At 40.3% G+C, this 26,262-nt stretch overlaps 1 protein-coding gene across 1 annotated transcript; it reads left to right on the top strand.

Annotated features, from left to right (window-relative positions):
* helz2b (helicase with zinc finger 2b) lies at positions 1-26,262 on the top strand. Its single transcript, XM_030787520.1, has 19 exons — positions 1-471; positions 2,573-2,629; positions 3,207-3,314; positions 4,524-5,053; positions 5,237-5,869; positions 6,653-7,454; positions 7,551-7,626; positions 7,928-12,008; positions 12,432-12,517; positions 13,166-13,303; positions 13,852-14,007; positions 14,277-14,421; positions 19,978-20,097; positions 20,216-20,408; positions 22,775-22,915; positions 23,233-23,448; positions 23,610-23,766; positions 23,889-24,056; positions 26,156-26,262. The coding sequence occupies exons 1-19, from the start codon at positions 1-3 to the stop codon at positions 26,260-26,262; spliced, it is 8,385 nt and encodes a 2,794-aa protein (XP_030643380.1).

The following is a 26,262-nucleotide window of genomic DNA, read 5'->3' as shown; positions in this document are numbered from 1 at the left end:
ATGGCGCAGAGCTACGCTACATCAGCTCACCTGGAGAAGCTTTCAAAGACATGCCAGCTGAAAACAACATGCTCTCTATGCACTAACCAGCACAATGAAATCACTTTCTCTTTCACAATATTTGAACACCATTGCCCTGGGGATCTACTCCTGGTTAAGTTCAGGCACAATGGGTGTCACTGGAGGCCAGTGTCCAAACGGCCTGCGTTTCCCAATCCCAGTCGATATGAGGTGTGCTGGTTCTTTAAGGAAGGTTCTGGGTGCACAGTGCATCGGGATGGTTGTACCTTTGCTCGAAGTGCAGAAGAGGCAGAGGTGTGGAACTTCCAGAAACGTCATAATTTGGATTACAACTCTTTAATTCTGCTTGCTAAAAAGACTGAGAGAGCCTCAGAAAGAATGACACATAAACAACACATCACATCCAAGAAAATACTGTCTGAATTTCCAGGAAAATTCCTTGAGCTCTGTGCAGTATGCTTCCATAGTGTTCCACGGAAAATAATCCTAAAAAGATGGAGAAACAACTGTCAGGCAGATGAGGCCCATGACTGGAAACCTGTCCTTGTTTATCATTTTACAGATGGTCAGGGCAAGGAAGTATATACGGAGATAAGACCTCTCCCTGAAAATGCTTCTCTAGAGCTCTGTAGTCCACTCACAAATAGTTTAGCCTGTTGTCATGGAACCAGAGGTTGCAAGTTTGCTCACAATGAGGTGGAAATGGCAGTGTGGAGAGAGGAAATAGGTGGACACTGGAATCGTCAAGAGCTACCACTGCTCAGTAATGGTAACCACTGGCTAAAACCACAAAGTTTAGAGACAACTCCAAGAAAAGGAACAGGAATCTATGGCAAAGTCATCTCTTCCCTGGAGAGTTTCTCATCTCCTGAGAATAATACGTTGTCAGCTGACACTCACCTACAAACTGACAACCAGAAGGTGAAACTACAGCTGTGTAAAAGGTAAACACCTCAAGATGTAGCAGAAAAGTTCAGGCACTATCAGATCACATTAGCACCTGAACAGTGCACCTTCAAGCTGCCTCAGTACCAGGTCAGGAACATGTATTAGTGTAATGCTGCAGGTGGTGCCACAATGGAAGAATTAGTTAAATCTTCATTCACATGAAGTCAGTTGTGATATGGATATAGGGGTCATTCCAGAATTGGAGGACAATTTGGGCATCAAAACTTTTGAAAAATTGACCCTTTATTTTATCATTTTTTGTTATGTATTTAAGAAAAACAGGTAATAACTCATCAAATAAATTGATTTGTCCCACTCAGGCATCAAAGGTACAATTTTTATGAAATGTTTTATTTGTTGTGTGCTAACACTTTTTTTTGTTTTTACTAATTTCAGTATTCATTTTCAAATATTTGCTCAAATACATTATGCATATAATCATTAAAACTATTAAAAGGACGATAGTTTATACCCTCATGAGCTGAGAAAATCATTTAAGATTATTTTAATAAAAATGATATGGTAACAGGGTTGAAATTAGAGTAACAGGGTTGTGCAAAGTAAAAGGGTTGAATGGGTACATTACTTTTGATTGTAGATCGTGGCATAAATGTGACAAATAAATATTCAGGACCACAGGAATGTTGTTTAATAATATTTTAAATATCTTTTCGATGAAGGATCAATGGGATTGCAAGGGTGACAATAACATGGTTGCAATTAAAGTAACAGGGTTGCAAATCAATGCTAATGTTAGCTTTTTCTCAGGAATAGATGCTAGCTGTGGAATGAAACATTACTGTCAAGATCCTTATTTATATAACGTAGTTATAAAAATAAGGAAAGAAAACTTTGAAATTCATTTGTCTTACTCTGATAATTTGAGTAACAGGGTTGCACTGGTTAGAGTGACACACTCAGTCAAGGCTGAAAAGATAAAAAATAGAAGACAAGACCCATCGTGTCAGCAAATGACTTAACATTTCCTCTGTGTCATGTAACTCACTGTTTTTTCTCTTCCTCTGCCAGGCTAAATAGGTTTTGGGAACAGGGTTGTGTGCATGTTGTGGGACACAAATTTAGGGCATAATTACTATTATTTAAAATATGTTGATGATTAAACAAATTGTTTTAACAATTATAAGAGACATATATTCACAAAATGATACCCAAAAATGTAGATTTAAAACTCATATTAACTGTTATATTTGATATGCAAGTTGGTCATCAAGAAGGTGGGACAAGCGAAAAATGCCATTTTAGGGGATGCTCGAGAGCTATTTGGTATTTTAAATAATATTTTGGATCCACTTTTTTTCTACAACTGTATACATTTCGTCTCAGGACAAGTTTAATTTACACAACAAGTGCATGTTTTAGTATTTTGTGCATGAATTATTTGAAATTTCATGGGTGGCACAGAACATGTCCTCCATTTCTGGAATGTCCCATAGATAATTCACTCTGTGTTCGTCTTTGGTTTTTCAGCTGTGAGCATGGAGCCAGCTGTCCCAAAGTCCACCATACTGAACAAGTACAGGACAAGATCCAGACAGAGGAAGTGAACCTAATGAAGGCAAATGAAGAGAGTGTAGTACTGCAGTCCTACCAGGACTGTCTGTTACAGGAGTATAGAGAAAGTAGCAATGAGATTTGCATTGTGAGTATTAAGGAGAGAATAAACAGACCCTTCATGAAATATCCCTCCTAGAGCAAATTTATTTCAGTCTCTCTGTAATGCCCTTTTCCCTACATTTCCAGTGATTTGGTCTTGGTTATGTCTTCAGGTCAGTGTTTAAGGGTTAGGGTCACACATAGTAAGCATTTAAGGGGTTAAGGCTGATGTTAAGGGGGCTCATGGGCAGGATTAGAGTTGAGGTTTAAAGGGTTAGGTATTGGAGGTTTAGGCTGAGGTTTAAGGGGTTAGGGATTAGAGGTTTAGGTTTACGTTTAAGCGGTTAGGGATTAGAGGTTTAGGTTTAGGTATAAAGGGTTAGGGATTAAGGGTTTGGGTTGAGGTTTAAAGGGTTAGGGATTAGGGGTTTGGGTTGAGGCTTAGGGTGTCACAGTCGGGGATGAGGTTCAGGTGGAGGACTAAATGGTTAAAATCAGGGATTAGGGATTTAGATTGAGATTTAGGTGGTTATGGCCAGGGATTAGAGGTCTAGGTTGAGGTTTAGAGGGTTAGGATTTAGGGTTGAAATCATCTGAACATTCTGAGTGTGTTTACTTTTCAGATGTCTGAACATGTGGATGATGTGAGTGTGATTCATAATCAGGACCTTTGCTTGGACTGTCATGAAATGGGGTCTGAGATAACATGGAGATTTCAAATCAAAACTGAGGTGATTATCTAGCATTGTTATGTAGACATATCCATATACATATTAAAATATATCACTGTCCCACACTACTAATGACACAAAACCCTTATCCCCCATAACTACATAGACATACCCTATCTCGCGCATCTGAATAAACATGCCCTCTGGAACTCCATGATTTTAAAAATCACTTCTTTTTCAAGATAACCTTTAGTGCCCGTTTCACAATGGAAAACTGGTTCCCTGACAATATAGCTGTGCTGGTTCACACGTGAGATTTTCTGTAACAGAGGTCCCAAGCACCAGCAGTGAAGAGGAAGTGTGGGTTTAATTGCTTTACTTGAGCACATCAGTAGTGTCAGAAATCTAAACCATTCACTCTTCAAGGAGAGAAAAGGTTGTCAGCTCCTAAAAGCACAGCATGGAATGTTTTCCTATCCGAGGAATATGTATTAGCATGGCATCACATTTGGAAAATAAAAACTTGATTTGTAAGAGCTTAGGTGAAAAAAAACAAGGTTCACTACATACATACTGTGCACTAAACAAAGCACAGCAGATAGAACAGTCAAATAGGACCAACTCGTCCCAATTCAATATTGAGTAGAACTACACTGGATGTATCTTCCTGTCTTCCATTCCTCACTGTCTTTAGGTTTTCACTGCCCACCTCGCACATATAGAAAACAACAGGAAATTTCCTTTGTTTGGGGCTTCATTGCCATACTCAGTGCATTTGGGAGTGACCCAAAGTGTGGGTTTGTTTCTCCAAAAACAATAATTTTTGTAGTCACTGTTTCACCTACTTAGCTTATGCACTGTTGTGGCCATTTGCTTATTCTCTCATACACACATTTGATTTTCACATATTGTTTCTTTTTACATTTGGAGGAGCTGACATGACTGGTTGATATGTCTAAGTATAATACCTTTCGTTTCATGAAATGAAATTCGAATGATCTTCTAATTTAAAATGAGAAATATTAAAACCTACATTGTGAACAGAGCTTTGAAAGGATCTTTAAACAAGCTATGTAGGGTCTTTTCTCTTCTGATTTTTCTCTTCATATCAGTTTATGTAAAAAATAATACACTGTATATGTGTGTGTGTCAGTGACTTCATGAACACTCAGGGTCTGTTCTGTGGTTACATGCCAAGATCTGTAGGTCATATGTATAGTTTTGGAGAACATTGGCTGATACTGCTGTGTTTCTGTTTTATGGTTCTAGAGATCATTGGTTCATGTGGCATTGCTCAAGAAGGAACATGGTGCTGTCTTTACTCTGGGTCATAATAGCCCTCACAGCTCCCCCCAACCTCAGACTTACTGTAAAGGTCAAGATCTCCGCTCCTCTGACCTGACCTATGATGTGAGTGTGAGTTTCTGGCCATTACAACCAGGTGTGTTCGAGCAGTGGTTAGTGTTTGACTTTGATATGAGGCCAGTGCTGCTGAGAAAGCTCAGAATCAGAGTCGGACAGCAGTTCTCACCTCAACCAGAGGAGGCAACAGAGAGCACCATGGCAGCAGTGTCCCTGGGAATGGAACGGTGGCATCGAGGGAACAAGGTCATAGTGCCCCTCTCAAGTGAAACAGAGGAGGGCGAGGAACTCATGAAGGAGTACAAATCTCCCCGCATGAATCTGCAGTTTACCCCACAATCACATGACAGTTCTCCTCTTAACAAGAAAAACTACAGGGAGAGAATGCACAACTTTCTATACAGTGAGGAGCTGGCACAAGATGAAGTGGTTAGCAGGTAATAAGAATAGTATGGTCATATCTAATCAATTTATAAAAGGAACAGTTGTTTAATTATAGGACAATTTCATAACGCTGTATTTTGTAGAACTGAAAGTAATTTATTAGAGCAAGTGATCATCTAGATCACCAATTTCTACCATTTTCCCTTTTCATTTGACTTATCTTTGTAAATTTACAGGCTGAGTGTTCGAGGAACGGTTGAGCTATCAGCACAGGTCTGTGGAGATGATTTTGGGTTGTGGCGTGCTTGTCCTGGTGAACTGTTTGCGGCTGTTTATTTGCCATATGTTCTCACAGCTGATGCTCCAGAGGGTCTTATACTGAAACGCAGTGTACAATCTGCTCTAGTGAGCCATGTTTCTGCTGAGAAGGGGAGTAATCAAGTATATGAGGTAATGGTCCTCAGAGTTAGGGGCAGTGAGAGACAAATCTACCTTCAGCTGCCAGAGCGATGCTGCTCTGAGCTGAAGCTACAGAACAATACGTTGTGTGAAATGGAAGTTCAGTTCCAGCTGAAACGTTTGTGGTTCTGTGAGATGCACAAGGCCATTGACCTCCTACAAGACCTGAAAAATGTGCTGCCAGACTTTGGCCACAGCGACATCCCAGTACATAAGATAAAATACCCCAAGCTTAATGCAAAGCAACAAGCTGCAATGGACTTCATACTTGGAGACAGCAGTCAGAATGTGGCTCCTCTGTTGATCTATGGACCGTTTGGCACAGGGAAGACATTCACTTTGGCAAGTGCAGCTAAAGAACTGGTCCGACAACCCAACACCAAAGTCCTGATATGCACACTCACGAACAGGTAACCCTCCTATGTCTATTGTATTGATATGATGTGCACATTCATTCTTTAATGGAAGTTTGTCTAAGATGTGATATTGCACATTCTGGTTGATGTAGGTAGTGGAAACTAGTGGCCAAAAGCCTTTTTTTCATGTGCTTGTGCTTACTTTATTTGCTAAGGTAAGTTAGGCAAATCACTCTGTGATCCATATGTGAGATAGGTGATGAGTTTTCCATCAACCAAATAAATACAGCTGACATCTTTTAAAATGCTTTGTAACATTAGCTAGACTCACTGAATTTTGCTAATGGGGTGGTTTCCCCAGCATGATCTGAAATAGGTTCATGATACATGGGCATTTCTGAAACCTCTGTTTGGTAAAAAAAAAAAAAATAAAAAAATAAAATGCAGCTAACATAGTTAATTGGGAGTCATGAAAAATCTTGACATTTACCTGGAGATCATGAAGTCAAAGTGGTTTGGGGCTTCACTATCGTAGCTTACTGCCCCCTCCAGACGTGCCAAACAGAATTAATTTACAAATGACATGTTTAAAAATTTATGTTAAATAATCTGCAAAGTAAATTATTTTCCAGAATAGAAAAAATTACATTTGTTAGGAGAAAAATTACTCTAGTATTTAAAGTATGCTCTTAAATTTGTTAAAAGTATAAAAATATGTGAAAATTTCATTAAAAGTATATTCAGTACCATTAGAACTGATGAAAAAGTCTTTACATCTGATGCAGAACTTTTATCTTTGTTTGTGATACTAATGTGGAGCCTTATGTTATGCTACAGTTCTGCAGATTTATATGTCAAAGACCATTTCCACCCACACATCATCTCTGGACATAGAGAACTCAAGCCACTCAGGATAAAAGCAAACAAGGATGGTACAGCTGTCAGAGCTACTGATAACATCACCTTGGGATACTGCCTTTGCTCTGCAGATGGTCAGTCTTTCATTCTTCCTGAACGTCATCATTTAGATTCCCATCGTGTCATCATAACAACAACATCAATGGCACAGCACCTGTTCAACCTGAAGCTCCCTGCAGGTTACTTTACCCACATCCTCATTGATGAAGCCTCTCAGATGCTTGAGTGTGAGGCTCTGATTGCTCTTGACCTGGCCAGCGATAAGACTCGAGTGGTTTTGGCAGGAGATCACATGCAGATGGCACCGAAGCTCTTCTTGGTCGGGACAGACGAACGCTCAAACCATACGCTGCTCAACCGACTCTTCCATTTCTACCAGTCACAAAATGACAGCGCCGCCAAGAAGAGCAGAATCATCTTTAATGAGAACTATCGTTCTACCAGTGAAATAGTGGAGTTTGTTTCCACTCACTTCTATACTGGTGACAGTGAGTCTATTAAAGCCAGTGGAAATGTTCCACCTCACCCAGAACAACATCCTCTGATGTTTGTCAGTGTCAGAGGAGAGTGTCTCCTGGACCAAACCACCATGTCTTGGTATAATCTTGCTGAGGTTGCAAGTGTTGTAGATACTGTGAAGCTGATTTTCAGAGAGTGGCCAACTGGTGCATGGGGAAACAGAGAACAGAGTAAAGTTTGTGTTGTTACAGAAGGACGGCAGGTAAAAAACTTTTCATTTTATTTAACAGTAATTAATTATAATTTGAGGATGACCCAAATTATGTTTCATACATCTGACTATTTAACATTTCTTCAGGTTGATCTCATTAGAAGTGAACTTCGTAAAATAAGACTCAGCGGGGTGTCTGTGCAAAATCTAGGCAACATTCAAGGTATCACATCAAAACTAAATACTATAGAACACCATGCACTGACTGCATTATTTGAAAGTTTTGCCTGTGTAAGGATTTTACCAGTTCAGTGAAATTCAACATTTTTATCTCAGTTTTTATCCTGAATTATCAGTGCCATTAAAGGCACAATATCTACACACAGTATAACACTATAACACATGTACATCAATGTCATTTAAGTAACTCTTACTGCTTATTGCATTCAATTACGGGTATCTCATCGGAGTACATAGAAACAGTGTCAGTATTGTGTAATCATTATGCTCTGCTTTATTGTCAGGTAAACAGTTCCAAGTGATAGTGTTGAGTACAGTTCAGACCCGAGACAGACTTCTTCTGGCTGACTCAACTAGCCTGGAGTTTTTTAATGACGCTCGAGTGCTCAATACGGCCATGACCAGAGCTCGGTCCCAAGTCGTTGTGGTTGGAGATGCTGCCGCACTTTGTTGTTTTGGGAGGTGTTCTACAGTCTGGAGATCATACATAGAACACTGCATTAGCAAGAACAGTGCCCAACCACAATACTTTACTCAAGAGTTCATCAAGCAAGAAGTGATGGAAATCTCTCGATTTCAGAGGCCCGAACAAGTAAATGATAACAACACTTGGGAACCTGAAGAGGTAGCAGATCCAATTTTGCAAGAGTTAATTGATGATTATGCAGGTGTTGACACTGAAGAATTGGATGAAGAGACCACTGATGATGAGCATGTCCAAGGAAGAAAAAAGCCTTACTACCACAGTGATGAAAAAGATAAGCTTTTAGAGTTGGTTAAGATGTACCCTAATAAGTACAAACATGGACAGCTAGTGCTTGAAGGATTTTGCTCAGGTTACCTCATACCATTTGATAACCCAGCTGAACACATCCAAGTTAGGGGAAGGAAAAATGCTGGCATGTCCTTCACTGGAGATGAGGTGGTGGTGGAAACACAACAAACTGAAGATGGCCAGTTGGATTGCAAGGTTTTAGGAGTTATAAGCAGGAAGGATTCTGCTTCAGAATTTGTATGTACTCTCCAAGATGAAGATTATGTTTGGAAAGAAAAATCCACCAAAAATTTTTCCCGCAAAATAATGGTCCCAATCAGTAACAACACAACCAAAATTTGTGTCTTGGTGAACAAGAAGAGACGCAGAGAAATTCCAATATGGAAGCTTGACAATGGGAACTGGAAGATCACACACTATAAGTACCTGAATGAAGAGACAAAACAGGAGTATGTCTTTGTTGTCCGAGTGATTTGCTGGAAAGAGCATTGTCTCTTTCCTCTGGGTCATGTTATAGATGTTCTTTCCAAAGGGAGCTCTTTGGAAGAAGGGCTTCGAATTTTGGATTTGGAATTTAAACTCAGTCCATCACCTGCTATGTACATGCGTGATGCACCTGCTGATGAAAGACAAAGAAAGGATTTCACAGAGCTGTTAACTTTTACTGTTGACGGTAGAGGGGCTAAAAATTTGGATGATGCAATCAGTGTCTGTGACATGGAAAGTCATTATGAAATTGGGGTTCACATCACTGATGTTGCAAGTTTTGTGGCTAAAGATGATTTCTTAGATATGACTGCAAAGGATAAAGGAGAAACTTACTACTGTCATGGGAATCCACGTCATCCCATGTTTCCAGAAGAAATCAGCCTCAGCCATTTTAGTCTTTTACCTGGCAAAGAAAGGCAGGCTGTTTCATTAATTGTCAAAGTAGAGAAATCATCAGGAGAAATCACGGATCAGTCTTTTCATCTCTCTCGCATTGCTTCCAAACAACAGCTCTCATATGAAGAGGCTGAGGGTATCATCAACCAACATTACACTGACACACTAAGGTTTGATACACTGGGGGACTGTGTCTATGTAGCTTATCATTTTGCCAAAATGCATCGCAAGGCCAGACTTCATGGAGATTGGATTTACGCCCAAATCAATGACCATCAGAGACCAGGGAAGAGAAAATCTCGTCTAATGATTCAGGAGCTAAGTGTGATGTTCAACCATGCTGTTTCTGAATTTTTAACACAGAATATGCAAAGTATTCAGTGCACTCCCTTAAGATGTCAGGCTGCTCCTCAACCAAAGGTAGTTAAAGAGATCAGTGATCAACATAGGGAACTCATACCACTGTCTGTGCACCTGACCTACCACTTAGACAAAAAGAGGACAGATTTACGAAAATCCACCACTTTCAGTGTGAAATCCAAGCAATCAAAATATTTGAAGAATGCAATTAGTGTTAATCATTCAAGGAATTATTTTGAGATTGGAGTTCACAAAGCTGATGCTGCATACTTTGTTACCTTGGAAGGAGCACATCATCCAAAAGACATTCAAAGATCAGGCAAACTTTGGAGTCTTTTACCTGACAAAGACTGTCGTGCAGTGTCATTACTGGTAAAAGTGGAAAAGGCAACAGGTAAAATAACTGCAAAGAACCTGGAGTTTTCATGGATAAATCCAGCCATACAGCTGTCTCACGAAGAGGTTGGAGACATCATCAGTAAAAAATGTGGAGAAAGCCAAAAGTTTGACACACTAGAAGACTGTATCAGTGTGGCTTATCTCTTTACACAAGCTCAGAGGGCAAACAGACAACATGGAAATGAGAATAACTTCTGTCTGTCAAGTGAAGGCAAATCAATTCTGATGATGGAGGAATTTCAGACATTGTTTGATGAAGCATGCAAATTTGTCACTGACTATGAAAGCCCAAACTCCTCTCCTATTATGCATCCCATCACAACCTCACCTGAGGTGGTTAGGCAACTTGAGGAAGACTATGGAAATATGGGTTTCTTCCTTAGTGAAGCAGACGGAGCAGACCTAGCGATTGAAGGAGACTCAGATAGTGTAAGGTTCAGAGTTCTAAGATCTGTTTGGCAAGAGATCCAGGAAGCTGCCTCAAAAAGTGACTTTGACAGAATGGCTGACCTCATTGGTACTGATGATATCCATCCTCAGCTATTACCTGTGGTAAGAGAGTTCCGTAAGGCTCTCAAAAAAGCATATGTCATTCGCTCAAACTCATGCCCAGAAGCAAATGTTGGGCATTATTCGCTAAAGCTCGATTCTTATACTCGAGCATCGTCGCCCATACGGCGATACATGGACGTGGTCCTCCAAAGACTCCTCCATGCAGCTCTCAGTAGTGCTCCAGCTCAATACTCTCCACAAGAAATTGACATGCTGTGCAGCCAGTTTGAAAAGAATAGCAAAAGGGCCCAAGAGTACGAAGAAAAGGCTGGAGAACTTTCCCTGGCTTTTGATCTAAAAGCACAAAGCATTTATAAACTGGCTATTGCGAGTGATGTCCAGCCTGAAGGGCACTGTTTCAGAGTATCATTTCCATTTGGCAAAGGCTTATTCCCAGACAGCCTTCCAATAATGTACAGAGATTTACAGCTGGAGGATCAACCTCGGTTTTATGTGAGAGGGGAATACATGGAGCTGACCTGGAAGAAACGAGTCTATAAATTTGAGACGACACAGACCCAAGGCAAAAACTGTAGTCCATCTGTTGAGATAGAACTACAGACTTGGCATGCCATTGCACAAGCAGTCAATGAAGAGCAGTGGGAAGTAGTGTCCTCCCTTGTTTTGAATGTTGACACAGAAGAAAAGAAGCTACAACCGATATGTGCTGATGAGCACTATACCAATCTGTCTCTCATGAAACCACAACAAGTTGGTGCTGATGAGCACTATACCAATCTGTCTCTCTTTTTAAAAGCTGGAGACACTCTTCAGGTCCAGATTGCTCCAGGGGAAGGTAGGGTATACTTGGCACCAACTGTTCAGCTGCTGAATGTCAGTCCAAGCTTTGAGATCTGTGTAGAGCATGCACAAAACCCTATCAAGTGCTTCTCCAAACATGCTGGATACCCAGCCAAAGATTCTTATAACAATGAAAAAGAATATGTGAGGATTTGGGGGCCCCTCTGTAAAATGGAGTCTGCAGCCAATGCTGTCGATGATAGTGACAGTATAATAATAGAAGACCTACGGATCACATGGACCCGGGGAGCTGAAGGACAGCTAACAGGCACATTTGATTTGCCTTCAGAATATGAAAGGAAATGGGCAATTGAATTCAACCTGGCCAGGTGCCTACTCTGCATACGGAAAAGAGGACTGCTGCACAGTTCATCTCTGAATCAATCTCAGGATCAGATAGATCCAGATCACTTTACTTGGGTTGCCCATGGCATCACAACTGGATGTCGCAACTTAGCAATGAATTCTAAAAAAAAGTCTAAAAAGGTTGACTTCAAAATCAATCACAGGTCAATGGACACGATTCCAAACTGTGTTGATCAGAGAGACACAAGGTTCACAGTGGAGCTAATCCCAAAGCTTCTCCCAGATATGTAAGTTTTGATATACTACAATTTACATTAAAGTGCGAGGGCATACTAGAAATAGATCAGTAATAAAATGTGATATAAACAGCTTGAATGTTGCCAATGGTGACTGTTAATAGTTTAAAAAAATGAAGTATTTTGAGTGTATTTGACATTTTTATTTCACTGGACAGGAAAGGCAAAATTACATTATTTAAGAATATATGTGTCAGAAACAGGGTAACAATCAGGGATATAGGTGTGTAAGATGTTAATAGCCTAATAGTTGGAGTGCTGGTCCTTAGGATGTCCTGTATTGGTTAACAATGTATAGCTTAATCTGCAAATTCACCACAGTGTGTTCAGGAGTACAGAATACCTCTGTATTTCTCCTTGATGTATTTATTACTGTCTTGTTGTTTTTTTCTTTTTTGCATGATTACCATTTAGACGAATGGAAAATGCCGTGAATAACATTGGAATGGCAAATGACCTGGTTCAGGGGATAGCACTTGGGCGAAGGATTCCACAAGAAGGCAAGCCCTTGGTTTTCTGATGGACAATGTTCAGCAAAATCTGCAACATTTGGGGCTTAAGTTTAAAGCTTTGAGATCACATTGGTCTAGTCCAGAGGAAGAAGGGATTGTAGAACTACTATTGCTTTTCCCCAAGCACCACTTGCAATTCTGTAGTTGCTTTTTTGCTGTTGTTTTGTTTTTATATTTGAATAAATTTCTACAGCAGTCAAATCATAGGCATCTATTACTCTTCAGGCACATTATAATGTCCATCAGGACATCAAAAACATTGGTTTATAATGTTAAAGCAGATACTATCTGCACTTGGTTTGGTGCATTCTGTAAAACATGGCATTATTCTGATTTTGATGTATTCTCATTATGAAATATGATGTTCTTGCACAAAAATGTAGATTTCCAGTGGCAGTGGCATCAGTAAATTAAACTTCGTTACAAAGCAGTATTTCTATGTCCCACACTGTCAAGTGAAAAAAAAAAACAGTTTATAATGCTTTGGGTCCTTGTTTGGTAAAAAAAAAAAAGAAAATAATTATGGTGGCTGCTCTCATTTATTCAACAGAACTGAGCCACAGACCAAATGAGAATATGTGAGATCTATCTTCACTAACAGAGTTGAGAGTAACCCTGATATGTTTGACCCTCCAGACTCCACACCAGCTTTTCCAAAACATGTGATCATGAGAGAGCAGCCTCCTGCTGGACTTCCCAGGCTGAACACAAGTCAATATGATGCATTAGATAATGCTCTGAACAACCATTTCACCCTTATTCAAGGGCCTCCAGGTAGGATATTTTTAGAGATTCAAGAGATTCCTTTTATTGAGATTCCATCTCATTATACAGTGTAAGAGAGTAAAATTCTTAGGTTTTAGCTCGTTGACAGTTGCAGCGACAACAGTAATAAATAACAATAGAATAGCAAAAATATTAAGGAGCGGTAACATAAATAGTTTTAAGTGAGTACAAATTAAAAGGAAAATAGTAGCAAAAATAGTAAGGAAGAGGAATAATAAATAGCGTTCAGTGTGTACAAAGTGCTGTGTGCATGTAGGTCCATGCCTTGGTAACTGTGCATGTGTGTGCGTGGTAGTTTGTGTGTTTAATGTGTTTGTGTATGCACGGTGACAGCCGTGTGTGTGTTTGTGTTATAGTCTGGTTATACTAGGTATACTTGGTCCTGTCTTAGGTGCAATAATTACCTTCTTGTGACACAGGAAACCTTTCAAGGAGGTCATTGTCAGTACTTCAGAAATTTTAATCTGTAATTTAGCTGTGGATAATCTCTTCATATTTTAAACTGCGTATCTTATTCTCCATCTGCATGTCTCCAGGGACTGGAAAAACAGTAGTAGGGGCATACATTGTTTACTGGTTCTTCAAGCTGAACTCTGTAACAGCCAGCAAGCCCAGAGACCCCAAAGAAAAGGAAAAGAAGGAGGTCATTCTGTACTGCGGCCCATCTAACAAATCTGTTGATGTAGTTTCTGGCAAGTAGATTTGTCTCACCTCCATTACACTCACACTTATTTCATTAAGTCTCAGGCGAGCAATGAAATGATTTTCTACAGTGCTTAGAAATATGATCTTCAGATCCATTCCTGTTGCAGTTCATTAGGTCTTCCAAGTCATAATTGGTGGCTCATTGAAGCTGTTCTCCATACAAATACACCCTCCAAGTAAACACAATAACCCTCAAGGTTTGTATGTGAGAGCGGCACGGAAATTTTATCAGGATTGGTTCGTGCCTGTCTTGCAGAGTACCTGCTGAAGTTTGGAGAAACCATGAAGCTGTTACGTGTGTATAGTAGACAGATGGAGATGCAGGAGTACCCTTACCCAGGGAGCAGCCTACAGCTCTCAGAGAAATCCCTACGCCACGAGAGGTCCAAACCAGAGCTCAGGTAAGGAGCTTTAGCCATCATAACAAAGCTGGCAGATGCTGTGCACTCCTGAGGTTAAATAACAATGAACTGGTGTTCCAAACATTTTTATTTAACACACACACACACATACACACACATTAAAGGAGCTAAAATGGCACATCTCTATAACATTAAGAACTTTGCACAAAATAATGCCATCATTAAAATCAACAAACCAGCATTTCTGGCTGACCAGAAATAGGAAGGTGATAAGATATGGGGCCTCATAGCAAACAAATACATCCAAAAGAATACCATAGGGGTATACGAATTATGACAATAAAAATTTATAAGAAATCACCAGGGGCCCAGGTTATAATGCATGTAAAAATTTACTGAAGTATTAAAATTCTCTACAATCCAATAAAATGAGAAGAGGAAAGAAAAGAAAAGAAATTTTCATAAGAATCTACACCCTTCTTACACAAAGAACATTTCAGTCGTTACAGTTGTATGCATAACATGAGAGGATCAATATTGATCCGTTACTATTGTCTAATAAGAAGGGGTCTAAAACAATACCATAAATGGCTCATTGTGTCAAAACTCTACACACAAGCCAAATAAGACACAACACTTTGAGATAAACATCTCATTTCCATGTCAAAATGAAACTCTGCAATCCAAACATAATTCTTTTTCAAAATGGCCTTTTTGCAACAAAATGATACACACATGCACCATTGAAGTCCTCTTTGAAAGCAGCAATTGACATACTTTTTGCAAAACACTGCTGTCTTTAGTATTTCGTATACCTTTTTAATTTTCTCTTACAGGCTCCTGTGAAAGATTGTTGTAGTACAGTACATCTACTCTCATTGCAATGAACACAAAAAAAGAAAGGCTTCAGAAGAAATATATACACAGCTTATTTTTTTCGCCATTGTAGGTTTTTACAACAACAAGAAAACACAAAGAAAAATAGAATTGCAGTACAGTAATCAATACAATTTAGTGTACATGTTACACTAAACTCAAAAATAATTACAGTGCAATGGTAAACAAAAATTAGTATTGTAAGGGATTGTAAGGGATGGCGTGGATGGTTTATGGATCCCGCCTGCTGTTAGGGTCTGGCCACATCACCTCATTCGCATCACAAGCAGTGTCATCCCTGGCTGGGTAACAGGAGAAATATTGCCTTGCGTGCCATATGCAACCCTGGACTGACCCCACCTCAATGTCTCTGCATGCCTCATCCATTGCTTGCAGAAGAGGCAAGCGGGCATGTGATTGGTGGTCATATACTTTCCAATGCCAAGCTGAAAAGAATTCCTCAGTAGGACTGAGAAACGGGGAGTAAGGGGGCGAGTATACAACTGTGAAGTTATTGTGGTTGGTGAACCAGTCTCGGATCAGGGCAGCCTAGTGAAAACTAACCTTATCCCAGATCACAACAAACCTGGGCTGCTCTGGTCTGTCCAGTACCAGTGTGTAGTGCCTCCAGAAATGTGGTTAAGTGTGTTGTGTTGTAGCCACTTAGTGTGTCATGGTGATGGAGAACACCTTGCAGTTTCTTTGCAGGAGCCCCCACAGACACCCCACCCCCACCAAAAGCTTACCTGAGGTCTATTTGTAGTACTAATGCTGATTGGTGTTCAATTACTCTATAAGTGTTTCCATATGTGTGTTTGGGTGTTGCCAATTTCAGGTATGTTTTGCATTTCTAACAGAAGTGTTTTCCCAATGGTTACAAGAGGTTTCATTCATGAACAATGTGTCTAATGTAAGAAACAGTATGTAGTGTTTTGCAAACAGTGTGCTGCAGAACTGCAAACAGAGTGCAGAGCAGAAAATGTGTTGGTAGTTTTGGTGCCTTTGTTTAAGGCATGGTTACAAAAGTTAAGGTTTTGGAGCTTTTGTCTAGGCATTCACTTCCAGTGTGTAAGCAATCTGCAAAAACTGTAATCAACTGCTTCAATATACATGTTAAAGGCCCTGGGGAGTTGAACTGGTGAAGACTCTATCCTCACAGGCATCATATCATGTGAACCGTGAAATTGCAAAATGGTCTAATCATTTGATTATATAAAGAAAAAAAGGGGTGTATAGATCATCTCGTGGAAAATGCAACTGATATTCATATTACTACCTGAAACTTCTGCTGTCCTGTAGCTGTATATAATGGCATCTGTGACATAGCTAGAGTGTGTAAAAGTGCACCATATATTTATTCCTTTATTTACTTTACTGCATATGTAATCCCTTTTCACCCAGGCTCAGATAGAGGAAATATATACGGTACTGTAAATTAAGTAGAGTAGAGGTAATATAATTGCATATCAACAAGAGATTACATTAGGGTTAAAAGGGACATTTCAGTAAACGGAACTTACGCTAAGATTACTGATTTTCCTGGGGAAACACAGTGACATGAGAAACCCAGAGTTTCATTACAAGATTTTGATAAAACCATTCCTTGCTAACACATAGTACAAATTTAGACATTATACTTGCAGGGAACTGTTGTGTTGTATTTTTAAGGAGGACACTGGATGTGGAAATGGTGAACACTAACTTTTACTTGACCACCAACTCTCTTCTCTTTTTCATTTTTAAAACAGACCAAAACAGCTGCGCTTCATTCAAACACAGTCAGACATCACATAACAATCACAGAACAATCGCAGAACAATCGACCCTAGACAGGCATAACATTTTCCCCTCCCTGAGGGCTGTCAGGCGTGAATGGTAGACACAAAGTCCTGGTAAGGCTGTGACCGCATGCACACTGGTCTAGGGGAACTGAAGGTTGAGGGTAATGCTGATGGTGATGGGGAAGCTGGAGGCAGGGGCAGTGCTGATGGTGATGGGGAAGCTGGAGGCAGGTGCAGTGCTGATGGTGATGGGGACACAGGGTGCAGTGATAACGGAGTGTCTGAGGACCGCACAGCTGCCTGTGGTATGGGGTCCTCTTGCTGAACTCTGGGTGTGGTGTGTAGCATGCTCCCGCTAATTTGGGTTGAAGATGCAGGTGGCCTGGGCACCTTGCGGAGGCAGTTGGCATGCCAGCGGGTGCCCTCGTCAAGAAGGTATGTGGCTGAATCCAGCCGGCGGACAATTTGCTTCGGGGAGGACCAGTTGAGTGGTTGAGTGTTGGGTAGCCCGGTGGTGTAGCAGAGTCAGCTGGATGGCTTGTTTAAAGGAACACCCCTGGGCCTGGTGTGCTCCGCCACCATTTTTCAGGGACTAATGGAACCATTCCACCCCACCGTTGGCCTGTGGGTGATACAGAGTGTGCTAATGTGTCGGATGCCTCTGTTCTGCAGGTATGAGGTGATTTCTGCAGAAAGAGTTGCAGGCCATTGTTTGTGGTAATGGTCTGCAGGAGGCCCAAGCATGAGAAGAGGGACTCAAGGAAGTCCACAATGACCTGGGAGTTGACGGAGGTGGTGGTGGCCAGTTCAGGCCATTTCAAGTGCATATCATTGGCCATGACCAAGAAATGTTGATGGTGGGGGCTCCATGGACCTCGTCACAGATGTCTAACTACAGGTGGTCCCAGGGCTGGGAAGGCCCGGCCACAGGTTGTAGGGGTGGGGGAGGTTGGTGGCTAGGTTTACCACTCACAAGGCATGCAGGCCAGTCCCTAACCAGGGCCACAATATCTTTGTCTATGCCTGGCCACCACACAAGGTCACGGCAATGCTGCTTGAGTTTCACTATGCCCAGGTGGTCCTCATGCACCATAGCCAAAACACACGCACAAAGGGCACCTGGGACCACAGTGCAAAATCCACGTGCCACACAGGAGTCGTTCCAACAGGAGAGCTCCTGCTTGACGCGAGAAAATGCTGACAGCTCCCCTGTCACCTTATTTGGCCAGCCCATTTGGTTGTAGATGCAGAGCTGAGAGAGGACCAGATCCTGTTCAGAGGCTTCCTTCAGCTCCTGTAGAGTGACAGTGGCCTAGAGTGGGCTGTGTAGCATTTGAATGATCTTACTTCTGACATAAGGTGCTTTCACACCGGAGGACTTTTCCATAGTTACTAGAACTGTTGGAGAAAGTACCCCCTTTTTCCCATGTTCGCACTGCAGGAAAAATTATAGTTCGTAGAACGCCATATTGAGGGGCTTTTTAGCTCCTACTTCAGGGTAGGTACTTTTGCAGCGCAATAGGACGTAAGTATACAGTGATTACAACCGCTACTTTTAAAAATCCATGTAAAACATAAAGTTTTAGAACGTCTCAAACTTAGTTTTTGATATTCAGGTCTAAAATGTCTTAAAATGTCTGGAATTGTTGGAGGGGAGGCATTAAATTTGATCTGGTGCAGAATGAATGAGTGTCTATTTTTTGTGCAGTTTTTATTTTTAATTTTACCGGTATTTTATATCCCACAACAATGGCCATTTCCGCAACGTCCAATACCTATTTGTTTCTACGTTAAAGAGGTAGCGTACACTCCGCTTCGGTAGGTGCTTGTGTGTCCGCTTATGTGGCTGTGATCTGCATTTTAACCTAGAGGAAGAATGTGTTTATCCAGCTTACGATTTGAGGACTGCACCGGGGAAAAAGGAAAAAACCAATACCACAATGATGTGAGCAAGCGTCAGGCACAAGCACTATGCCAGCACTCAAAAAGTACTATGCCCATCGAGTTGTTCACTGCTACTGTGGTGGTAAATGCAGGGGGACATTTTTTTTCCATTGGACTGGGTCTATCGCCATGCAGCTTTATTTCCATTAATGAGAAGGCAGTTATGTTATCTAATATGCACTGAATATTTCTGTCATTCAAATTCAATAAAACTCAGTAACTGTGTATACTGTAGTCTAGTTTGTCGATTTCTTTTGCTGCAGTAATGGTATTATTTTCTCCCTTTGAGAGGTATTTAAAAGGTCTTAAAAGTCCTTAAAAGTCAATGTGTGAAGAAGATATACAAAGAAATGCCCAACCTCTTAAATAGGTGAACTGGGGTGAACTGAGAAAAACAGAATTCAGACTGAGGAAGCTGCTCTATACCATATAATGCTGATACTTAAAATAGGTTTTGCTGATCGATCGGAATAATTGTGAGATGGCAACTTCCCCCAAGTGTGGTAGAGGATTGATAGTAAAAGACTATCAGTCTTTCAGATTAGTTAACAGGTAATCCCTATTTCCCAATCTCTGCTTCACATAGGCCAGTTTGCATCATTCAGTTGCTCAGTTACAACTTTTAAATACATTTTACCTCTACCATTTTCATATACTTGGAGATTTAAAAAAAGGAGGGTATAGTTTATTTATTGACTGTAGTCAGCATTTAATGAATGACTTAACAGGGTGAACAATGTTACTGCTTTGATTTAGTTGTTTCATTTTATGTCATAATGTTTTCAATTTGAGCATAAGGCATTTGGCCATGGCAGATTCAAATCAGAAAAAGTTTTGAAGAAATTATCGGACGAATTTTGCGAGACAAATTTGTTCTTTTGGCAACTGGGAATGATGTGTAAACTGTTAAAATGTAAACTCTATTATGAGAAATGATTTTAAACTTCTGAAAACATTAAGAAATTTTTTAACATTTTATGTGTCATGTTAACAGGGATATAACCCTTCATCATCGGATAAGAACTAACCAAAATCCATATTCGAGTGGCATTGTAGCTTTAGATAAGAGAATTCAAGAAGCACCTAATTCACTGACGGACGCTGAGATAGAGGAGTAAGTACTACTTTTTTCTCAGGAAACATTTGCTTTGACATGAAGCTGAAAAAGAATCAGTTTCTCAGTTAATATAACAGGGTTATATGCATGTGTCTGTGCATTTTGTTCTCTTCAGGTATAAAAAGTTGCTGAACAAAGCGCGGCTGTTTGAATTGGCAAGGCATGATGTCATCCTCTGCACATGCACTGCTTCCTCCGCCCCTGGCCTTACCAAGAGCATCAGTGCACGTCAGATTCTCATTGATGAGTGTGCCATGGCAACAGAACCTCAGACACTTGTCCCACTGGTTAGCTACAAACCTGAAAAGGTCTGTCCACCCCTTTATATTGCATCAAAAATTCATACATAATACTGTTGATCAGCACAGAGGTTTGTTATGACTCTATACATGTTTTTTTCTAATATTGGGACCTTTACATTCAAATACTACCTAGTAGCTGTGCACATGAACACTACCATGTGAATAAATGACATGTATGCAGCAAATACAGTGGCCAAAAGGTTATTTTTATTTACTTTGTGAGATTCATGTAACAAAAACATGCTCCAAATATGCCCATCAGGAAAGATCAAGGCTTGAGCTGACATGAGCTCCAGGACACATTTAAGACAGTAATGTTTTAGCTCACATTTGTGCAGTATTTTTGCTTTTTTAGAAATATGAAAAGGGACAGTGTCTTTAAAATGTGTAAACAGACCTGTTGTTAAGCATTGCATACAGCAGAAGAACTGGTTTGTCTTCTGTGAGAAAACCAAGTGTTGCATTTGTTCAGTTCCAGTGTGGTGGACACTGATATTTGCCTAATCCCTACCGTGGAGTTAGCTGTTTGCATCTGGTTATTATAATCCACTGTAAAGTGGCATTTGTAAATATTTTCTGAGATGTGGTATGCAAAGAGTTAAGAATGAGTAGAAATGGCAGCATGAAGTTTTTAATGTAGGTATGACTCAAATGAGAATGTGTGTGTCAGTGGCTCAGGGCAGAGTAACAGGGATTTAGTCTGTGTATGTGTGTGTGTGTTAATAAAGTTTTTAATGGGCGTTCGATCCAGCAGAGGCTGATGTGTATGAAGATCCTCATAGTCCTGCAGTAAGTCCATCTTAGCATGTGTGTAATGGCTGCATGAGGACTTCTACTTACTATTTTTGTGAAAAAAAACTAAAACTTGTTGGATCAATTGCAACAAACATCTTTGTGAAATCACCGGATTCTAATGTTTATTCACCTATATTATCTTGAGCTGAAGAACAAATATAGTTTGAACAGGCATTTCAGAACCTCCTATCCAGGGTTAATTTAAGCCCAAGAGCACTTTCCAAGAAATTATGGGAATGCTGTTTTAGACCTGCTCTATTTAAGGATTACTGAGAAATGTGAAAGAGACAAACTGTTACAAGAAGGAGAAGACTTGGACATTTATTCAGCCTGTAAAATATAAAATTTGTTTCCAAAACCAGAAAAAATTGACATGCTCACAAAATTTTCACTTCTAATGAGGAGAGATAAGCAGCAGATGTGCAGCCAGATGGGAATTCGTCACAAACTATGGATTGTAATTTGTCGAATACTCTGCTGACCTCATTCTAAACCATGCTTGTTGCAACTGACTCAAAAAGAATTGTTGTGAACAGCCCTTTTCCTGTTTTTGCATGAAGGTTTGTCTGATATTTAGAGAATAACTGTTTATTCTAGGGATGTCCCGAGCCGAACTCAAAGATTGGTATCGAGGCAGATCAAGGCATTTTTTAACTGATCGGTATCGGCCTTATTGAGTACGACCCTAAGCCCGATCCTTTGTTTTACATCAGCAGTCACACAGGTGTCGTAAACATAGAGCATAATTAGTGGCAGGACTTGGCTAAAATGCAGTGTGGAAATATTTTAAATTGGCAAATGAAAGCAGTTCAGCAGCCACGTGTAACGTTTGTAATGCGCATTTTGCGAGGCGGTAGGAGCTGCATTAAGTACTGCCGCTTTGATACGGCACCTAAAAAATAATCCCTCAATGGAATACAATGAGCTCACTCAGGTAACTCATGCAAAGGCTACTCCGAAGTAACACACGTTTGGAGGATATACATTTAAAAGGAGAGAGAAATTTCCTCAAGACAGTGACAGGGCCAAAAAGATTACTGGGAGGGTAATTGAATCAATTGGTCTGGATGACCAGCCCTTAGCTGTGGTAGCAAATGCAGAGGTGCTTTCAAATTCAGCAACACCTAATGCTTGAAACACCTAACGCTTTAGCTGTATGTGATGTATGCGATTTAGCCTAAACTAACAACCACAAAGAGCAATACAGTCGCTTAACCAATGCAAAGGACTAATAACGAAAGCATACAAAAAGAGGCTTTCAGAAAAAGTGTCAATGAAACTGACACTTAGATAAGTTAACCACTTGTTGTACTTTGTTATTTTGTAAAAAAAAAAAAAAAAAAAAAAATGCATTCCTATTCAGTCATCAAGCATATACAATGAATTGATTTTAATACCTTTAATGTACTTGAAATGTGCACTGTGCAAATGTTTTATCTAGGAAAATACAAGTATCGGATTGGGACTCGTATCGCCATCGGGGCCAAAAACTTGATCGGGACATCCCTAGTTTAGCGATTTCATTAATTTACTTGCTTATGTTGCATTGTTAATTGTCTCAATATTGACTTCTCCAGGTTGTGTTACTGGGTGACCATATGCAGCTGCGGCCCATTGTAAAGAATGATCTGGCACGGAAAATGGGCATGTCCAAGTCCCTATTTGAACGTTATGTGAGGAGATCTCGACATCTCATGCTGGACACTCAGTACAGAATGGTGGGCGGCCTGAAAGATGTCATTGAAATGTTCTAATTAGAGCTCACTCATGTAATAGGTCATAATACCACATACTGCATACATACTTTCACAGAACACACATTTTATACACTAGGCTATTCAAAGAGGAATCTTAGCATGCAGAAGCATAAATGTGTTTACTCTAACACACTCATGTCTGTCCTCTAGCATTACAACACTGCTCTGTTGGTCCCATGAAGCATGTACTAGTAACACAACATGCATACTCACGAATAGAGAGAGAAACTTTTGTATGTACATACACAGACAAATAGAACTGTGTGTCTGTTTCACAGCATGAAGACATCTGCAAGTTTCCCTCTGAGGTCTATTACAATGGGAGATTAAACACAGCAGTGGAGCGAGGCCATAGTGTCTTCTGTGTGCAGCCTGGGACACTGAGGAAACACATTGTATTTGGAGACATCAGAGGGGAGGAGACCAGTCTAGTCGTATCAACAGGCCGAGGCAATGAAAACTCAAAGGCCAACAAAAGTGAATCAAAAAAAGCTGTAAGTTCACATGTATGCTTCCCATTGGTGGAGGGTCTTAAAAGGCACTCACTGATTATTTGAGACTCAAGTAAGATGACTTGCATACAGGATGAGGTAAATGATGAAATGTAGTGAAATGCTGTTGATGTCTCTTTTCTGATTAAACCCTGTTTTCTCAGGTTGAGCTATGTGTGTCTCTGGTGAAGGAGGCTGAGGTTAAGCAGGAACACGTCGCTGTTCTGTCCCCCTACAATGCCCAGGTGGCTCTCATTAGAGATCAGCTAAGGGAAGAAGGACTCTGCAACATCTGTGTTAGCACCATCACCAAAAGTCAAGGTGAGAGTCTGCAGTTAAGGTCTCCCTCTACCTCACTGGAATCATACATACACACAAAGGCTCTGAAGTTTTGTGGAACGTTGACAAACATGATGACCTGTGTGCGTGTGTGTGTTTTCCAGGCAGCGAGTGGCGTTACGTGATTCTATCAACAGTTCGCTCATGTCCTGCTGAGGAGATTGAGGTGGAACCTCAGAGGGAATGGATTTCTAAACAAATTGGTTTTGTGGGTGACCCCAACCAGATCAACGTGGGCATTACCCGGGCACAGCAGGGGCTCTGCATTTTGGGTAAGGGCATGCACGAGAGGCTTTACATTTTGAATTAGACAATTAAAGACTCAGACATTTACATTTAGCAATTTGGAAGATGCCAGCTGACTACAAGCAAATTAAATCAAGATGTATCAGTATACAGAACTGATGCAAAGAACAAATCCAAGGGCCGTTTATGGTTTTAGTGCTTTATGGAGTCAACAATTAATTTTTTAAAAACTTACTCCTTGTCTATACTATAGACAAGGAAAGTGAAGTTAGTGGTTAAGAATTTGAAAGAGGGGAGTTTCCAGCTATTTTTGAATGTGTTCAGTGTATCTGAGCATCTGATGGAAAAGGCAATTTGTTTCACCAATTTGGAGCTTGGTGTGAAAAGATTCAAGATTGAGACCTGAACACATATCCAGTTGGTACTGTTAGGCATCTTGCTGAAGCACATCTATGTGGGCACTGTGAGGCATATGGTGTGATTGCAGAATGGATGTAGACCGGTGTGGTTCTATTGGCTACTCTTTAGGCCAGTGTCAATGTCTTGACTCTGAAGCAGCTAGCATTAGTGAAATCCCTCCAGCTTATCAGCACTTCCATCCCTTCTACCATCACCTCTCTCCTTTCATAAGAGAGGGGTAGCAAAGTAAACTTTCCAAGAAATTGCATTTTTAATACATTCTGACATGAATTTCATTTAGGTAAATGTTCCTATAATTTTGACATGAAAGATTAGACTCAGATTTCTCCAAAAGTGCTCGTAAATCACGAGTCATTCATGGCGACATTCAGTTTACCAAAATTTCTGGACCCACTTGCAGGGACCAGTCAAGAGGTGGAGATTTTGAACTTAACCTTTACCATTAAACCAAAAAATAAGACTAACTGCTAAACGAAACAAAACTCAAGACGAACTTCAAGTAGAAAGTAAACAGATGCAATGCTCTCAAATTAACCAATACATCTACAAGTACACTAGGGCCCAGTCCCTCAGAGCAGGCGGCATCCATACAAACTAAAGTCAAAAAGGAAACACCAAAACAACAGGGTGTAGATGCACACACCAACAAGGCTCAGGATGAGGCTCAGGTGTGAGGAAGACTACTCCTCTGTAGTCTCCTGGGTATACAACCCTCTGCTGCCACCTGCCACCCGGGGTGCCTCATGACATCCACAACCTCTCATGTCTAAAATGTGGAACTCTGAATTGTCTTTATGTTTTGAAAGTTTGGATTCTGTGTATAATAAATTGTGAGGAATGGAGAGAAATAATGCCAGATTGCTTTAACATTCTTTTCACATGTGCTTCAGAGGCTGGCCCACAATCTTAGAACATAATTTAAAAAGCCTTAAACCTGGGACATCAGGCCCATACCACAATCCTGTATAGCATGACATATAGACAAGAATAAAAACTTCACTTATTTATTTAGCTGGTGTCCATTTATACCACTTAACTTAAGTCATCAAATAATAATTTGGCTAGACCCTGAAAGCCCTCACAATACTCTTTTTTCAAACTTTCATTCAATTACGGCACAGTAATCAAGCAACTTGCTCACACAGGGCCACCATGCAGATATAAGGGGCACAGGCAAAAGATTCACTGCCCCAGACCAGTTTTGGGGAGAACATGAGAGCCAGTGGTAATGGGAGAGGCAAGAATATAGCATATTAGATATTAGATATTGCATATTAGATATTGCATTGCTCTGAAAGAGTGTCAAAAGTTCTTTCAGTTTTTTTTTTGGGAAGTTCACCAACACACTTCCCCTTGTTTACCGCAACACAAAATATGCTATTTGATTCATTTTCTTTTAAAGGTGCATGAAAACTACATAATCTTTCTTCTCAAGCAGTGCCAGAAAAACAACATGTCTCAAAATGAAAAACAAACTTGATTGCCTGTAAGACTTTGTTTAGATTGTGTGTTTTTATATATATGTGTGTGTGTGTGTGTGTGTGTGTGTGTGTGTGTCTGTATAGTCTTTTTAGTTAGCACTATGTTCCTCTTTATTCCTTGTACTTCATTTTTATTGCAATCTCCTTCTAATGATAAAATGAGATTTTGCTTTTATGAGATTCTAATGATTAAATGAGATTTTGCTTTTTTTTCCTACTTACAGGTAACCAGGAGCTGTTAAACTGTAGTCCATCCTGGAAAAAGCTTCTGGCACATTACACAGGGAAGCAGTGTGTCGTCAGAGCAGACCAAATCGTAGTGATCAAATGA

Source organism: Chanos chanos, chromosome 10 (genome assembly GCF_902362185.1).
Source record: "Chanos chanos chromosome 10, fChaCha1.1, whole genome shotgun sequence".
Lineage (NCBI taxonomy): Eukaryota > Metazoa > Chordata > Actinopteri > Gonorynchiformes > Chanidae > Chanos > Chanos chanos.
The sequence above is the reverse complement of the archived record's forward strand: the minus strand, read 5'-3'. Positions and strand labels throughout refer to the sequence as shown.